We start from the raw sequence: 9,624 nt of genomic DNA, 5'->3' as shown, positions 1-9,624 counted from the left end.
TCCCCCAGAATCCCTGGCTTGGTGGCTAAAGGCCAGCAGCAAGTTTCAGGGATGGATCCGGTGCTGGAACAGGACAGTTGCTGCAGAGCCACAGCCCCTGTGCTGCAGAGAGATGTTGCCTCCTCCGCTGCACCCCAGCCAGGCAGGGGAAACCATGGTCCCAAGGGATGGAACTGCAAACACTCTTGATTTGCCCACAAGTAATAGACGGGGTAGACCCAATCCCATGTTCAGGGGAAGAGGGTGCTGCCATACACTGGCAGGGTGCTCACTATGGCACCAAGAAACGGGGACACATTTGATGCCAGGGTGAGTTAACCCCTTGCACACAGCAGTTTGGCTGAGGACTTGGGACCACACAAATTTGGAGACCATAGCTGACATCATAGAATCTACCAGGTTGGAAAATACCTATAAACTCATCAAGTCCAACTGTTCCCCAGGACTTCCAAGGCCACCACTAAACCATGTCACTGAGGGCCTCATCTACACGGTTTGTGAACACTTACAGGGTTGGTGACTCCACCACTGCCCTCGGCAGCCTGTCCAAAACCTGACAAGCCTTTTGATGAAGGAATTGTCCCTGATATCCACTGTAAACCTCCCCGGTACAGCCTGAAGCAGTTTCCTCTTGTCCTAAATGACATGGGGAATGCAAGTGCTGATGTGCCCTGACTGTGTGTCTTGCCTATCCATGTGTTGGTGCATCCTCAAGCCACCTGCGGCAGGGCCAGGGAGCCAGGCAGTCACTCGTAACAAGGAGCTACCATGTGGAACCAGCTGGGGACCAGAAGTGGTTCCTGCCCAGCACAACCAGTTTTCTCTTACCCCAGCATGGGTAGGCCAGAGCTGGCAGCAGTGGAAACTTACCAAAGTTGGACTAAAGAAGGGCCAAGGTCGGCCAGGAGATTCCTGAGCAGACGTGTGAAGCTGCAAAGAGAACCTGGAGCAGAGTTGCCTTGTCTCAGGCAGGAGGGAGGAAATGAACTGGCTTTGCAGCACGCTCTTTAACTGCAAGCCAAGGGTAGGCGGAGGTACCAGGCTGGAGCTGGGAAGACAAACTGGGAATTGCCCCCAGAGGGTCCCCATCATCCCAGGGAGTGCACAGGATGGCAGCTCCAGAGCTACTCAGGCAGCTTTGTGTCCTCCATGTATTCTTCATCCCCTCATGGTGTGCAGCCAGAGTGAGCGAGCATGGAGGAGCAGCAATCCCATCTTCTCAGCTTTGAGTGAGGAAAACAAGAGTACAAAAACCCTACACAATTTCCCTGCTGCGTTTTCCTCCTCTCTATCTGTTATTGCAATGGGAGGTTTCCTTTCCCTGCTCTTGGATGAACCAAATGGATTGTTTCCCTGAGTATTTGCCCTGGGCAGAACCATTCTGGCTTTGGAATTGGATCAAAAACCCACAGAGGGAAGCACTGAGGGTTTAAGTACTTAAAAGAGCTGGGGCTGGTGAGAACAGAGCTCTGGCTCTCATGCAGGTTGATGCTCCCCGAAGGCAGACAAGCAGAGCAGGGAGGAGGTTTCCCTCAGGCACCACAGGCTGAGGATGCTGTTTGCTGTTTGCACCCTGGAGGGTGGGTGCAAGTGGGCTGCACTTGCTGGTGCCAGGGCAATGTGGGAGGCATCAGGGCTGGGAGCTCCCCACTGCTGCACCCTTCGGTGCAGGGGTAAAGGGTTGGGAGGGAAGGAGGAGATGTTCCTGCAAGGCAGAAGCTGCCTGAAGAGCCAGGAACACTGCACACCCAGGCATGGTGGCTGGGCAGCCCTGGCTCCCCCATCCTGGGCAGCGGCCGCTGCAAAGCCAAAACACCCTCATCATTGTCCCAGATCTAGAGCTGCAGAGGCTTAAACCCCCAGAGCCACTGTTATTTCCTCCCTTATTTCAGGTGAGGAGTAACCAAGGATGTCAACAGTTTGTGGTTTGGGTGGGAAGGGGGAGCAGAAAAGGCAGCTGCTTCCTTAATAGTGCCCACCAGCACAGCAGCCTGCAAAATTCCTCACCAAGAGCTGAAGCAACCCTTCCTGGAGGATCAAATGGCCCAGTACAGTTTATAAGAGAATGTTTACACACAAATATCTGCTCCAGTAATACCCATTACTGGTTAATACCCCCCTGCTGGGGTTCAGCCGTGCCCTTGGACCTCCAGAGCCTTCCCCACCACCATGAGGCTTCTGTTCATCTCCCATGTGCTATATGGCCTCGTGATGTTCTCCTGTGCCAGTACATGTGGACACTTCACTTTCCTCCCTGGAACCAGTGTGGAGAGGCTGCAGGAGCCAGGCCAGGGTGGGATGGAGGGAGCCAGCTGGTGGGATGACTGCCATGGGCCTGGGACAGGCTGGTGCCTGGGGCGGGTGGGGAGAGGGGTGGCAATGGGGACACTGCCACCAGGGCTGGCTGAGGCTCACCCATGGGAATGCTCCAAGCAGGAAAGTGGCTCCATGCCAGTGCCCTGCTGTGCTTCACAGCTTTTAGACCTTCCAGTCCTGCTCAACAGGGAGCTTGATGTCTCAAAGAGGATTAACTTCCCAATCCTCTTGTGAGCCTTGTGGGAGTGGGAAGCTGTGGAGGAAGAACCAAGCAAGGAAGAAGTCGAGGTGTCAGCTCAGCCCTTATCAAACCCTAGAAAACCTCTATAGAATCATAAAATCTCAGGCTGGTTTTGGTTGGAAGGAACCTTACAGCTCATCCAGCTCCAACTCCCTGACATAGGCAGGGACACCTTCCACTCCAAGTTGCTCCAAGCCTTGCCCAGCCTGGCCTTGGGGTTAGCTCCATGGGCTAGCTAACTGGCAGCAGGGGTTCTGGGGTGCCCATGACCCCCTAACAGACAGTGCCAGGGCAGTTCTGGGGACAAGAGTATTTAAAACTTTCCTTCCTGAGGGGATTTCTGTGATGGCTGAAAAAGAGCTGAATTCCTGCTCTCACTGTCATGTAACTGGGCTTAGGAAGCCCCAGTCCCAGCCTGCACGTGGGGAGCAGGCTCCAAAAGCACTGTTCCCCAGTGTGCCCCCAAGCCCCTGTGTGTCCCCAGGGGGGCAGTGCTGGCACTCTGGGGACAGTGGGGGAGTGCAGCAGGGATGAGGGATCAGCTTGGGCTGGAAACCATGTTTCTGTGGATGGCTGAGCAGTGGATCCTCTGGCTTCCCACCAACAGCTCGCACAGTCCTGGGACACTGCTTCCTGTTCCACAGACGCACAGACATACACATACATACACAGATACACACACACAGACACACACAAACACAGAGTTCGTTCGTTGCAATTTGGGAATTAGTGACAATCATCCCCCCGTTGTTCGGACAGACGGAGCCACCTGGTGTCTGCTCAAAGACATGACAAGCCCGTGGCCAGCCAGACGGACACGCGACAGTCGGACACCAGACAGACAGACACCCCGCAGCTGGACACCCAACAGTAGGACACCCAGTGGTTGGACACCCACCTGCCACCCTGCTTCATCCCCATGGCCACCCACCTCTGCTCCCAGCAAACAATCGGAGCCCTCAGAAAAATCTCCCCATGCTGACAGCATCCCAGAGCGCTGGAGTACCCCAGAGTCCAGCCTGGATCTGAGCTGCAGGAGGGTTTCACACTATGACCGCTAACACTCCACTGACCACTGTGGCCATCTGTGTCCCCCTGACCCTCTCTACAGCCATGGAGGTGTGCTCTAGATGGGGAAATATTCCCCATGAATGGGTCTGGGTTGTTTCCCACAAGTCTGTGACTTGGTAGCAATGGCATCACCTTGTCCCATGGGATGTCCCACTGGCTGCCTGCACACATGCACAGTGCCAGGCAGGTGCTGTGTCTGTCTCAGTAGAGACACAGGGCCTTGTAGACCCTTAAGCAAGAGCTGCTGTCCCTGGGCCAGGGGAGGAAAAGCCATGAGGGGAGAAGTTCACCACTACTGCCTACAAGTGAAATGCTCCAGGAAAGCCTGAACTGGACCCAAACGCTTTTCCCCTTACTTCACCTCCATTCCCTGATCCTTTAACCCTGCAGCACCAGGCGCTGGCGTGGGCATGGGCTGTGCCTGGGCCATGCCATGACACAGGCATTTCCTGAGGACTGGGGATGGCTTTCAAACAGGTTGTGACAGAGCCACGGTCCTGGAAAGGTGAACGGGAGCCCCAGGGCCAGGCTGTGTTTATTTATCCTGGTGATGGAGCACACAACAGCGAAACAAAAGGTCAGAGCCTGTTGCCCTGGGAGATGGTTTTTGAAGCTGCCTCCGTCCTGCTGGGGCTGGGGTGGAGCGGCCCCGTGCTTGTCACGTCAAGGTAATTTTGTCAGTTTGGCTGGTAATGGGTCTGGAGCAGCCTCCCAGACACCATGAGCTTTGGGGATACACTGATCTGGGACCAGGAGCACCCTAAACACACCGAGAGAGAAGCACCCAGCCCTGGGGCTTCCGAGGCAGATCCCACCCCTGCAGACAGCCGGACCCCAACTCGCTTCCTTCATCCAAAGGGCCAAGCACACACAGCCCCTCCAAGCACCCCAATAGGTGGGCAGTGTCTGATCCAAACTTCATTTACCTTTGGCCCATCTGAGTAATGAACAGACACAAACTTCTTCATGCCTTGGCCAGGTTTAAGGTGTTGCTTTGTGCTTGCTGTGAGCAAGGATGGATTGAGCACTGTCAGCAGGCACTGCCAGGAAGGGAGGGCAGGATCCAACCAGCCCCAGGCAGGCTGGTCCTGGATGACTTTGCTTTTACTCCTCACCCTCTTCCTTTGAGCTGAACTGATAAACACCACCATCAACTCCAAACATGGCCTTTCCCAGCTTGGGAGCCAGGGTTTAGCAGTGTGGAGATGAAGAGAAGGCTGTGCCCAGGAGCCCCAGCTGATCTGTCTCTTCTAGAGCTTCTCCATTGCTGGCCCTCAAAGCTTCACATGGCAAAATGCACCAGTCTCCTTTTTGCAAGTGGGGAGACTGAGGCATGCAACCAGGCTGGCAGCACACAGGGAGGCAGCCAAGAAGCAGTGGGACAAGGCAGGAGCCCTGAATCGAGGTATGAGTATCCCTGTCCCACACCAGGAGTGTTTCACACTAAGGGTGAGGTGCAGCAAATCAGCCCCTTTGCCTCTACGTAAAACCCCCAACTTTCCCTGCAGATGGGCACCTGGGGGCTTCTCCTCCCTCTGGCAGGAGCAGGAAGGTGGGAGACAGACTGATACTGGGGGAAAGGCACTTTCTTTCTAGGCATGAGATCAGCAGGGAATAAAAGCGGCACAGATCAGCCCTTGTCTCACTGCATCTGGTTGTCAGCACAAGGAGCTTTTGTGTTTACCCAGACTCAAGGGCAATCGTCCGTCACTAACAACACAATATCCCTCAGCCCTGAGCCCAGTGGGGAGCAGGACGGAGCTGGTGGGAGGACGGACAGCACCCAGGACATCAGGACAGAGAGGTACAGACCTATTGAGCTGGGCTCATGGTCACGCATGTGGTCATTGGCCTGAGCTGTGCTGGGGAGAGCATCAAGGCCCTCTTTCTGGGCTTAGACCCATGAATTTGGGGTCAGGTTTAGCTCAGGACACACCATCACAGGGCTGAGGGCAGTTTTGTGTGCCCTGCACCCAGGAAGCAGGAGGTGGACACTCTTTCTGGCTGGCATGTTAGCTCCCTTGTGGTGACTCAGTTTCCTCATCTGTAAAATCCAGTGTCTTGCATTTTGAACTCTGTCCAGCTGTCATGGAGGTGGTGGAGGGCTCCACTGCTGGTGACACAGAGCACAACCACTTTGGGGAAGAAGGGGGAACAGCTGTTCCCTGGCCCTGAATGCAGCAGAAATTGGATTTCCTCTTCAGTCACTCTCATCCCCATCATCACATATTTGTGTTTGATAGCTCTGCAAGTATTCAGAGGATTGTTTTTAGCAATGGTGACAATTTGCACCCAGTATGCCTCAGCCTAGCTTCCTTCGGCTGAGGCTTGGGAACCATTACTTTTTCAGGCAGTGCAGAGCACATGATACTAGGCAATCGTGGGACACAGGATGATAAAGGTGGAACAGTGGCAAACTAAGAACAGCCAAGTGTGTCCATTGTGATATTAATTATAATCACATTTAAAGCAAAGGTAATTTCTGCCTCTCCAGGAACTTTAAAGAGTCCACATTTCTGTTAACATTTCTCTTACCACCTCCAGCCAGCCCTGGAAAGCACACAGCAGAGCCAGGCTATCATCTCTGTATTCTGAAGGACATTCCTTATGGCTTTAAAACAGAGGGAGAGTGGGCAAAAGAGAAACTGTGATTCTCATGGTGGCTCTCGCGTCTGAAAACACTGCGTAGGTTGACTGTGTCCTTCAGAGCAGCACCTCCCTTCTTCTTCCTGACAGGTTGTTGGCTTTCTCAGGAATAAGCTTATTTGGATGGGGAGGGACTGCCCTTACAAAGGCACGTGCTGGGCAAGTGGCGTGGTTTAAAACCACTCAGGCAGCTCGTTCACTCACTCCCCCCCTTCTTTCCCTTCCCCTACTCCTGGAGGGACAGAGAGCAGAATCGAAAAGAATGCAACTCCCACGGGTTGAGATAAGAACAGTCCAGTAACTAAGGTATAACACAGATCACTTACTGCTACCACCAATAATAACAATGATAAAGGAAATAACAAGGGAAGAGAACACAACACCTCACACCAGCCGACTGATAACTCATGCCCCCAGCCCGATCAAGCTCCGACCGATACCTCCTCCAACCCTGCAGTCCCAGCCCTTCCAGCTAACTCTCCGTTACATCCTGGGCCTGATGTGCTGTGGTATGGAATACCTCTTTGGTCAGTTTGGGTCAGGTGTCCTGTCTGCTTCTTCCCGGCTTCCCCTCCTCCCTGGCAGAGCATGAGGCTCAGAAAGTCCTTGGTCAGACTAAAACACCATTGTTATCAGCTCTGTTCCCAGGCTGAAAGTCAAAACACAGTGCTGCACTAGCTACCAAGAAGGAGAAAAATGACTGCTGCTGCTGAACCCAGGACAGCGTCACATCTGACCCACGCAGGGTGGAGACATCCTCATTGTCTAAAGTGTTAGCATGGACAGAACATGGTTTGGAGAGATAAGTCTTACAGGGTTAAGAAGTTAAAAGACCTGAGAGAAGCCACTAATCTCAGGAACTGGAGAGGCAGGGATCCCATTCAGTGTGCTCACACAGGGCTTTCCTTTACACATAAATTCTCTAGCCAGATCTAGCACCAGCCAAGCTGTCCTTGAAGCCAGTGGACCTTTTTGGCTGGTTCTTCCAGCTGCAGATCCAGCTTGCTGGCTCTTTGTCAGTTTTGTGCCATGGTCCCTATTTGTCTTTATATCCTGAGCACGTCATTAGCTATTATGGCTAGGATCTGGTCTCTGTCGCATCAGAGTGAATCCAGCCTAGCACCAACATCTTGACCTTGGGAAGACAGCAGGCACCTGAGATCAGAGCATGTCCCCAGAGATGGCAGCAGGCAGGACAATAATGGTCCTACTGCTTCCCCCAAACAGGGACAAGGGATTTGTCATGGACAACACTCTGGAAACCAGCCAGCAAAAGGAGAAGCTTCTGAAAACCATCTATACCCTGCAGCTAAAGTCAAACACGACACTGCAGGCAGCCAGCCCACTGCTGAGCAACCAGATTGGCATGGGCATGGTGACACAGCACCACATCCACCAGCTGGTGGATAAGGCCAAAAGCCTATGTGGAGATCTGGACAACATTAAGAACCTCCTCCACTATTGCCAGGATAACCTGGTTCGGAAAATCCCCAACCCAACTGGCAGTCGTTATGGGGGAGTATGTGGAATCCACTGCTCCTTGGATGGCTCCATCTACGTGACAGCTGAGAGTGCTCCCTGGGTCCATGTCCTCAGCAGCACAGGCCAAACACTTCAGTCCCTGCCTTGCCAACAAATGGGGAAGGAAAGTGGCACTTTCTTGCCAGAAGATGTGACTGTGACTCACACAGGAAGGGTGGCTGTGGCTGACATGATGAATGGAGTCATCTGGGTCTTCAACCCTCACACCAGCCGCTCCAAGGGGGAATGGATAAAGATCAGAAAGGTTGGCTCCCCCAGGGGTATTGCAGTAGACTCCATGGGCAGGATCTTGGTAGCAGACTATGCACAAGGCCAAGTCCACAGCTTTGCTCTGGACCATGCCTTCAAGACACTCAACGTCCACTTGGTGTCCAATCTGCAAGGACCTCGCTACATCAGTCCAGCACCCAGTGGAGGATTTGTGGTCAGTGAGGAGTGTGGAGATGTCAAGGTCTTCACCAGCAGCTGCAAGCTCCTCTTCTCCCTCAGCAGCAAATACGGACACCGGTTTGGTAACCCAGCCGGGGTTTGCATTGATGTGGCTGGCAGCATCCTAGTGGCAGATGAGCAGCTCCGGACAGTCCACTTGTTCCCAGAACACGGAGCTCCTGTCTGCCTGGTGTCCACAAGGCTGCGGAGGCCAGCTGGTGTTGCTTGCTCTTCCTCTGGTCACCTCCTCGTGGCAGACGCAGGGGAGAACTGTGTCAAAGTCTTTAAGTACTGCGTGAGGCCCCTGTACAGGCCCACCAACCCTGGGGCAGCATGTGGTGACCCCATCCTAACACTCAGGTGCTGAGCTTTAGATCTGCTGTTGGGCAGTGAGTGAGTGGGTCCACTGCTCCCACAGCTGGGCATTATCCCTGTTCTTACAGAATCATAGAATGGTTGGGGTTGGAAGGGACCTTCAAAGCTCATCTAATCCAACCCCCTGCAATAAGTAAGGACATCTCAACTAGACCAGGTTGCCCAGAGTCACATCCAGCCTGGCCTTCAATGTCTCCAGGAATAGTGCATCTACTTGACTGCCTTATCGCCCTCCAGCTTCTCCAGATGGCAGAAGCAAGGACTAGACCGGCTGAGTTTCTTGGACCCACCAGCATACCTCGAGGAGGACTTGAGCAGGACTCATAATTGGCCAAGAGTTGGTGCCTTGGCAAACTTGTTAGCACCATGCCCTTGTGTGGTTTTGCAAAGCTAATATAACTGTTTCTCTTCCCTGCACACTGGTTTTATATGGCCATGATTCCACCTTCCTGATGCCAGAGTATGAGTTGAGGGGTAAGGTCAGGCTGGAGTTGGCACCTCATGGCCTATCAGGCACACCAGGTTTTCAGCAGACTTTGGGAGAAGGGTAAGATGAAGGTAACTCATTCTGTGTTCCACCTCTACAGGGAAGCAACCACTACTACATGGAGTAAATGGGATTTGAGCATGAAGGGTTGCTCACACCAGTCCAGGTCCTCCGGCTGAGCCTGCCCTGCGGTCCTGTTCTGACCCTGGAGGAGGGCTCAGGGAGCCTTTATCAGCAGGGGCCAGGGCCACTCTGGCAGGGTGTGGTGATGGAGGGAAGGGCATTTTCCTCATCCCTTCTCCAGCCCTTGACACGCACATGGTGCTGCACAACACCACGGCCTTTACCTGTGTCTGAGACCAGGGTCCAGTCACCATCATGAATCCCATGAAGGATGCCTTCTCCTGCCTGTCCCTGGAGCAAAAGAACACATTGTCTGGTGCTAAGGACAAAGGACCCTGTAGTGCGCTCCCATACCTTCCCTCTGCAGAGCGAGCCCAGCAGCAGGGAGGGTGTC

The 9,624-nt window shown here is 53.7% G+C and overlaps 1 protein-coding gene and 1 long non-coding RNA gene across 3 annotated transcripts; one reads left to right on the top strand and one right to left on the bottom strand.

Moving 5' to 3' along the window:
• Positions 1-1,469: 1,469 nt before the first annotated feature.
• Positions 1,470-8,935, top strand: NHLRC4 (NHL repeat containing 4). 2 transcript variants are annotated; one of them, XM_061473722.1, is made up of 3 exons: positions 1,470-1,580; positions 4,758-5,432; positions 7,509-8,935. In XM_061473722.1, the coding sequence occupies exon 3, from the start codon at positions 7,518-7,520 to the stop codon at positions 8,610-8,612; it is 1,095 nt and encodes a 364-aa protein (XP_061329706.1). In that variant the 5' UTR covers positions 1,470-1,580; positions 4,758-5,432; positions 7,509-7,517; the 3' UTR covers positions 8,613-8,935. The 2 variants fall into 2 exon arrangements, with proteins under 2 accessions (XP_061329706.1, XP_061329707.1); XM_061473723.1 differs by lacking the exon at positions 1,470-1,580 and having other exon boundaries at positions 4,424-5,432.
• On the bottom strand, positions 6,065-7,100 carry LOC133279727 (uncharacterized). Its single transcript, XR_009746963.1, has 2 exons — positions 6,990-7,100; positions 6,065-6,429 (listed from the first exon to the last, which is right to left on the bottom strand). It is a non-coding gene; the product is annotated as an uncharacterized LOC133279727 (long non-coding RNA).
• Positions 8,936-9,624: the final 689 nt, after the last annotated feature.

This window comes from Pezoporus flaviventris, unplaced genomic scaffold (genome assembly GCF_033815535.1).
Source record: "Pezoporus flaviventris isolate CSIRO_AGI_PZ_B2104156 unplaced genomic scaffold, CSIRO_AGI_Pfla_v1 ptg000078l, whole genome shotgun sequence".
Taxonomy (NCBI): Eukaryota; Metazoa; Chordata; class Aves; order Psittaciformes; family Psittacidae; genus Pezoporus; species Pezoporus flaviventris.
Note: the sequence above shows the minus strand (reverse complement) of the source record. Positions and strands in the feature narration are given on the sequence as shown.

Coding starts and splice junctions, on each gene's coding strand:
- NHLRC4 (XM_061473722.1), top strand. CDS start 7,518: ATGGACAACACTCTGGAAACCAGCCAGCAAAAGGAGAAGCTTCTGAAA.